General features: G+C 31.6%; 1 protein-coding gene across 1 annotated transcript; it reads right to left on the bottom strand.

Annotated features, from left to right (window-relative positions):
- Nucleotides 1-790: 790 nt before the first annotated feature.
- Nucleotides 791-2,228, bottom strand: LOC21408799 (1,4-dihydroxy-2-naphthoyl-CoA thioesterase 1). Its single transcript, XM_010100449.2, has 3 exons — nt 2,070-2,228; nt 1,390-1,584; nt 791-1,170 (listed from the first exon to the last, which is right to left on the bottom strand). Exons 1-3 carry the CDS (start codon nt 2,226-2,228, stop codon nt 1,006-1,008), a joined length of 519 nt encoding a protein of 172 aa, XP_010098751.1. The 3' UTR covers nt 791-1,005.
- Nucleotides 2,229-8,639: the final 6,411 nt, after the last annotated feature.

Genomic DNA, 8,639 nt, shown 5'->3' on the forward strand with positions numbered 1-8,639 from the left:
TATTTATTTATTTAATATATTTAATATATTATTTATTTAATATATTTAATAATATTATTTATTTAATATATTATTACATGTTTTCAAAAATTAAATCACCAAATGCAGTTTCAGTTTTTTTTTAAAACTGAAATCAATCTCTGAATAAAACTACAAAACGCATTTCAGAAATAATTCCAAAATGAAAATGAAAACGTTTTCATTTCTATTTTCATACAGAAAGCAAAATCATTTTAGAACCAATTCCAAACGCACCCTACATCACTCTTATGATTGATCCCATCCCGTTCGTGTCTTCTTAACACACAAATTATAATTTTCTGCATTTAATTAAGGGGAATTCTATATTAAGGTGTCCTCACCGTAGGATGTGAGATTCAGGACGGACTTTCCATAATCTTTTAGCACTCATTCAATCAATATTTTTTTGTTATTTAATTTTTTTCTTGATAATTCAGTCCTTAAGTTTAAAATTAAAAATAACGCCAATTGTCAACGGATGTAGCATTGGATTACCAATAACTATATGTTAAATTATTTAGTATTGTAATTTGCGTACAATTGAACCACTCTCAAAGAGGGTGTTTTTTTTTTTTATTAATTAGGATAAATATCACATTTGGTGTAGCCTTGTAGGTATGAAAATTGTCATACAGCCATCATTGAATCATGAACGGGTCAAAATGTCATCTCAACCTCTTTCTTTATATATTGCATTTATTTTATATTTTGATTCTTCATCAAAACATATACTAAAGTAGGTTGTCATAAGACTGTAGATGATGTGTGATTTGGGTATTTTGGAATGCCTCATGAAAAGATGTACTTAAGGGAAAAAAAAAAATAAAAGATTTTCTAGTACCTATAGAGAAATTTTACAATAGTGAAAAAATAAAAATAAAAATAAAATGATCTTTTCTCTATTTATTTCCCAGCTGAAATAAAATCTTGATCCGTGTGCACATATAGGCGTTGAGAGCATATATGCATGGTAGAACTAGGGGCTCACAACTTTGAATACTTTTGGAATGTTTGGATTGTGTGTTTTGCATGTTCTGGCACCGGCATGTTGCACACAATGGAAACCTTGGATATTGATACCAATGATTTGTTTGTCTCCGATTCCGACTTTGAATTCGGATCAGTCTTCCAAACTCGCACCTCCCACACCTGCATGTCTTCAAAATTAATGCTACGCGTGTTTACTCATAAAACCATATGACAATAGCGTGATCATTTGTATAAAAGTGTACATCAAATATTTGTATAGACATAACCAATATTACACTTTTCGCAACAATATATGCTAAGAAGCTTAAAATTCTAGCTAAATTAAAAAAAAAAAAAAAAAGACTGATGAAGGAATATTAAATTTAAAAAGGAAAGTACCTGAATAGTTTTGCCAAGAGTACTGATAGGGGTGGCTTGAGCAAGAACAAGGTCTCCCAACTCGGCGGGCCTCAAGTGGTTGATGCTCAGTTGAATTCCGGCCACCCTTTGGTAGCCCGAAGCAATCATGGCTCCTATGCTCGCCAGTGCCTCCGCTATCAGAGCTGACACTCCTCCATGTAACACCTTGAATGCCTGATCATTTCATATACATACATATATATATATAGAGAGAGAGAGTATATATATGTACGTATATAATATATATAGCAACGTATCAAACTTTCTTTCTTCAGTTTGTTAAAAGAAAAAAAAAATCTTTTGAACAAGATTTGACAGGAAGAAGAAGGAGAATGTTGTAACACCTTAATGTTATATGCTCAAATTAATATTATTCTATGTCTTAGTTGACTACTGCGATCTTTCTTTTCTTTTTCTTGATTCGTAAATAACCTCACCAATATATTAACAAGACTTGTTTTATGATAAAACTAATGGTGATAATCGTAAAATTATTTCTCGATAGAATTAATTATCAACATATGATCTGTCCAAATATATGTCCTCTAAATTTATAAACGTAAGAACATTATCATAAATTACCGATATAATTAACTTTTAGCATTGATCGAAATTTGAAAGGAAGAAAGTAAGAAATTAAGAAAAATGATGATGAGTACCTGACAACAGTTGGGGGTGATGAGGAGGCGACCGGAGACCTTGTTGGGAGACAACACTTCAAACTCAAAACCAAATAAATGAAGAGGAGCGTCCACCTCCTCCGTCTTAATTTTTGATAATATCGAAGACGATGAAGATGAAGATCCTTGCTCAGCCATTTTGATTTTTTTTTTCTCCTATTAATTGCCCACAAAATAAAAATTGTGTCTTTTTTCTCTGTTTTGGTTACAATACAAATGGGAGCGTGTCCTATTGCATGTGTGTACTTGTCATTTTTAGTCATGTCTTTGTTGTCTTTCTAATTATCTCCTTTTGACTTTCACTTTGGTGCCGTCAGGCGTGGGGGCGTTGGAAATCTCAAATCAGAAAAAACATATAAAATATATGTCTTTTTTCTTTTTTTCAATTCGAGATATTGAAAATAGGTATAAGATATGGGAAACAAACACCAAAGACTTCGTATAACGTGTTATCATGTTTGCATTTATGAAAATTATTATATTAATTTAGGAAAGAGAAATGTGAAAATAATAATAATGATAATTAGAATAATAATTGAGACTAATTAATCACCCAAAAATGATAAATATTTATTAAATGGGTATACTATATAAAATATATATATACTCCAAAGCTCAACTATTCAACATTTGTCAACACGTGGCATTCAAGTAAATCAGGCATAAAGCGTGTGCGCTGAAGCCCAGCACACAACACAATGGGCTAATCCACCACCCGCCAGTTCATGAAGAAAAGTCAAGGGCTGCAATATCATAAATTGACTTGATTAATTCCAAGTTAAACACGCCTTAAGACTATCGGGACAAATGCAATGCATGTTGTCTCCTTTACTCTTATGCAAATTATTATAGCAAAGACAAATTTGCTTTTTTCTTTCCTTTTTGTTTTTTGTTTTCCTCTGGAAATAAATTTTGTTGGTGAAGATATTATCAAGGGAACATGATTGGTTTCCTATTATGTAGATCACCACATAATATATATATATATACATATATATATTTCATATGTATTTTACGCGTTCAATTGTGATTTTGAGGGGGAGGATCAAGGAGGAGGGACTGATTTCGAGAGCAAGAGAGACTACTATATATGATGATGAGTACATCAAGAATACTTGTAGGACAAGATTTTAGTACGGTAGCAAGACCAAAACTTAAAGGAATTGATGGGACCCGCACAAGTGGTGAAGCATGTGGTTTAATTCAATAAAACGCCCAAAATCTTACCAGTCCTTGACATATGAACAAAAAAACATGTCCTTAACGAGATGGCACTTACATTTATATAGGTGTTGCATAGCTGTCGACAGCTCATATCATAGTCAACATGCTTAATCGGTCTTGTTAAAATGCGAATTTATATGCTCTGATACTATAATACAGTTTAGAAAGTAATTGAAAAATTATTGCATCACCTTTCAATTGATTATAATGAATATATATATATATATAAAATACACAACTCTTAATACTATTAATTGGTAAGACATTATTTTTTTTAATTTTTTTCTAACATAATGAAATCAGCCTAAATCAAGGGATTGACTAAAAAGAAAGCATTATCAAATACATAAAATACATATATATATATATATATATATTGTAATCTACAAAATGGGAAACCAATCATGTTTCCGTGAGAGTTATCACTTAGACCATTTGTAATATAAATGTTAATCTCAATTATATATTTAATAACAAAAAGTATAATAGGGCATGTTATTTTTATTTGTATTTGTAGTCTAATGCATAATTAATGCTATTTAAAATGTTAAATCTATTTTTTTCTATCATCATTAAGGTTTGAAAGTTGTAAAAGTAGACTTGTAATTTTAAAATAATTTTAAATTTTAAAAATTACAATGATTAAATTAAAAATAAACATTTCAACTAATAGAAATTAAATATCAAATTTGTCATATACTATATTTCGTGAAAAATTTGTCACAAAGTATAGCATGTGAGAAATTTGACAATGTGAGAAATTTGACACAACAAATAGTATTTTATTGGAGGGTGTTTTTTACCATTAATTGTTAAATTTTTAATTGACACATTAATTATAATATTGTATTGGAGATACTCCTAGTTTATGTCACGCCCCGGAGCAGGGGTCGGTGACGTAGATGCTCGATTAGGAGTTAAACATGATTAAGAATAAAATAATAAAGAAATCTCCAAATGAGCCCCACTATTTTACTGAAAATAAATTACAAGAACATCTCAAGAGATGCTAAAACTCCCGCCTTTAACACTGTTTAGGGTTACACCCACAGGATCTATCCACAGGATCTTCAGTATTGTACATACATGAACATGTAAATAACATTACAAATTTACAGACATCAACCATAGTCTAGAAATCCAAATATCAGAGTTTACAGAATTTACAAATTCTTACATTCGTACACCAGGAGGATGAACACAATCATCTCTAAATCGGGTGGTAGCAACTCAGCTACTCCACTTTTCTCCTAGAGTCGCCTGGGAGGGGTTTAACATTTATAAAACAATAAAACGTGAGCGAAATGCCCAATAGGATATATTTTGAAATAACTTAATAAATAAATAAATAAATAAATAAAAAGATAAGCAAGTAAATAAATAAATAAATAAATAAATAAGATATTCAGTTTCAACACAACAACCGGAACCTCACATCCTTTTTCTCAAAGGAATATAATTGAAAATCTTCGTATTACAGGCATCAGCAAGTAATTTATACTATGATAAATTACTTACACAATCATGTGCACAAGCCTAATCACCCCCGGGCCGGATTTCGGGTTCTGCCCCAAGGATGCACTCTCCACATCCTATCTAGGCCATCAGCTGGTTTACCGATTCACAAGATCTCTTGTCTTAAGAAATCATTCATTAAACTTTATAAAATAGTTCATTATACTTCCAATAGCTAAAATCAAGCTATTGTTTTTAAACATGCTTTTCTTTCACAAACACACCCTTTTTTTGAAACATTTGGAAGACCAAAACTCTTTGAAAACAGGCTCACAAGGAAAGGGATAAGGAATCCTACCTCGTAAATACCAAACCTGTGGCTAGCCTTACTCTATTCTGGCTTTCGCTTCCTCAAGCCCCTCAATTCGAGTCCTTAGCTAGCACTGATACAAAATAACACTTTAGGATCCAATTCTCATTCCTAAAGCAATTCAATCTCAATTATATCCTTTAATTTCCTATTAGTGTGCCATAATTCAATTACCGGTTTCACAAACCATTTCATGTTTCAAATCATCATTCCAAGGGTTTTTAATCTCAAAACATGGATTACGGAAGCTAATCCATTCAGTCTAGGTCCTCAAATGAATGTAATTTGGGTCATCCTTGAAAACCGATGTCAAAACAAGGTTTTTCGACAAAACAGGGTCAAACCCAATGTACACCGGTCGACCGGTGACAGCGCAGTACAACACCACCGGTCGACCGGTAGTGTGCAATTTGATCGACTGCATAGGTCGACCGGTATGACCAATACAGTCCGGTCCAGTCGACCGCACATGTCGACTTGTGAAGAACAGCAGGGCGAGGAAAACTCGCAGAATCCGTCCAAAAACCTGTAATTTCAGTTCCAAATCGAAATATCTCAAAGGGAAACCACTAGATCCAGGCTCTAGGTACTGAATCAAGTCTAAAGAACCCAAGATCTCCTACCATGGTTTTACTCAAAATCCATCAAAATCCATTTTGAACCAAAATAGGTTTTCTAATATACAAAATCCAAGATTCAAGAGAGGGTTTTTCAAAAATCTTACCTCAATTCCTTCTCTTAACGTTGAAAACTTCTTTAAATCCTTTCTTGGTTCAAGATCCGGTTGATTTGAGATAAGAATGGAAGAGAGGGAGTGAGAGTGAGAAAGAGAGAGTATGCACGGGAAGGAAAGAAAGGAAAGAAAAAGGAAAAAGAAAAAGAAAAGAAAAGACAAGTGTCTAATATTTAAAATGACAGTTCAGAAATGTGCCTATACACACTTCTGGTTAAAAATGTAAATACTGAGAATATTTAAATACATTGAAATTATTCAACTTTACACGTCAGAAATATTTATTAATCAATAATCAATTAATTAAACCAGATTAGACACACTAATAAATCTTAATTACCTCAATTAATCTTATTTAATTCTTCAGGGTGTTACAGTTTACCACGGGAAAAAGAGGAAGAAAGAAGAAGATTTAGGAGTTTAGCGGAAAGATTTTATAAGGAATGAATTTGGTGAGAAATTTAAATCATTCAAAAATAAAAAATAAATAAATTTTCAATAATAATCTCCCCCAAGTTGGATTAGACTTAATTAGGCTATGTTGTCAAAATTATTTATGATCCCCCTAATTGAAGAAAACCAACAAAGTAAGTAAGAATAAATCAGTCATTATACTAATAAAATATTTTCTTTCCCTTTCTTTGTAGCTCTATACCAAAAAATTAGACCAAACACCATAAAAGATAAAATGTGAACCTTCCTTCCCTCTCCATTTTATTCACCTAAATTATCCATCTCTCTCTCCTATCAAACAAGGCTTTAATTTCCACCATAACATTAACACGGTTCCCTCATGCCCAATCTGCCAACTGTAGACTACTTTCTACTATACTACTTCTAACAAATCAATGTGAAACCTCTCTGCCCTCTAAGGAATCAGCTATACTAAAAGAAAACACAAACCATTTGCTGCAAGTCTACAATGTTAAGTAATGTGGGGGTGAGGGAGAGAGAGAGAGATTGGTGCTAACAACCGGTCTTGGTCTGACACGTGTTAAAGATGAGTATATAAACTATTGTCTCATTCACTTCGCGGATTTGAGTTTTCAATTCGAGTTGATATGTGATATTTTTTGAGAGTTTTTCACTGTAACAGAAAAAGTTAGATGTGATATTTTCTAAGAGTTTTTTACTGTAGAAACTTAAAATTGAAAACTCGAATCGGTGAAATAAACGAGGCCTATATGTGCTAGCTTAACCAAGTATTCATATATTGGCCAAGTTAGCAGTATCCAACCCCTCTTTGTGTCAAAGGGATTTTTTAGGCTCGTTCATTTACACAAACTCAAAAAAAATTTAAACTTAAGTTACAATTTTATTCGAGTTTATATTCTTTTATAAAATTTAAGTTTGAACTTGAGTTTGGGGTTAAAATTCCACCCATATACTATGTTAAAATTTTCCATTATCATAGAGTTTTTATTAATATCCAAATACAAATTCAAGTTTTGACCTACCCAAACATAAACTCAAATAGATTCTTAATTCAAATCATAACTCAAAATGTGCACATTCAAACACAAACTCAAATTAGAGTTTAAACTCAAATCATACTTAAATACACTTTAATTTAAATTAAGATCTGAACTCAAATCACACTCACTCAAAAAAATGCAAATGAATGATTCGTACAAAGGGCCATTAAGAAAATGGGCTTACCAGGTTTGATTACTACTTACAACCATTAAAACACATTACATTATGCGAATTATAGTAAGGTGGAAAAAGTAGGTAGTTCACCATTTGGAACCTTCCATTACAACGTTGCTAGAAGTGTGTAAATTTAATGAAATTTGATGAGAATCTGACGGTCGAAAATTGTACATGCTAGAGAATATTTTTTATGCTGTACCTTGTGGAAGAATTCTCTAATATAATAATGATTGATGGAAAATGAAACAATCTTATAGACAAAAAGAAAGTGAGATATTGTACAGTGTATATTGATAGGAATAGGAATTTGCATACCAAACTTCTGATTTCTTTTGAATAAGAAGGTTTTATTTTTTGTATTTAGATGCCTAAAAGGTAGACAGCTTGAATGCACTGCTGGGAGGTTCAGTGTGGGGACTTGGGACCTTCTTAGAATACTCGTTCAAGCCCCTTAAACAGCCAGTGCTTATCTTTCATTCTTCATTTTTTTTAAATATATATATCTATTTTTTTGATAAATATTAATAAAAGTGGTAAGTGATAACAAAACACTTTCAAAAGTTTGCTTTTGGATGTTTTCTTCCGTCCAACTTTGATCTTTCTGTATCCTTGCCCTTTTACTTTTCAGATGTAAAATATTATTATTAATTACAAAAGGAAAGGCCATTGGTTTTAATTAAAAGTATGATCATTTGAGTAATAACTGTGTATCAAAGATATTATGGTCTCTCATCCGTGGTGTTATTATACATGCATGATATGAAATGAATCATTTTACTACAGAAAGCTATAACTATATATGTTTTTATTCAATAAAAAGTTACTTGTTATTTTCTTTTATTTTGGCATCTTAATAATTCACTCTTACTGCTTATAGTTTTGCTTAGAAATAAACGTAATTAATAGTCTGTGGTTCTAATCCATTTAGTCTTCTCTTTTTACTTTGACTAATCAACTTCATTAAGTTTGGAAAATTAAGCATATTCTGCATTAGGATAAAGTTTCTTTTGTACCACTCACAACCTTCCAGGGTGAAGAACAAAAATGAAGGACTATTATATTATAATAAATAAAGCTGTCAATCAGATCCATCACAACTAGGAGTACAATAAAT

Source organism: Morus notabilis, unplaced genomic scaffold, assembly GCF_000414095.1.
Source record: "Morus notabilis unplaced genomic scaffold, ASM41409v2 Scaffold467, whole genome shotgun sequence".
In the NCBI taxonomy this organism is placed as follows: domain Eukaryota; kingdom Viridiplantae; phylum Streptophyta; class Magnoliopsida; order Rosales; family Moraceae; genus Morus; species Morus notabilis.

Coding starts and splice junctions, on each gene's coding strand:
- LOC21408799 (XM_010100449.2), bottom strand. CDS start 2,228: ATGGCTGAGCAAGGATCTTCATCTTCATCGTCTTCGATATTATCAAAA. Junction 1,585..2,069: donor TCACCCCCAACTGTTGTCAG/GTACTCATCATC, acceptor TGAAATGATCAG/GCATTCAAGGTGTTACATGG. Junction 1,171..1,389: donor CTCTTGGCAAAACTATTCAG/GTACTTTCCTTT, acceptor GAAGACATGCAG/GTGTGGGAGGTGCGAGTTTG.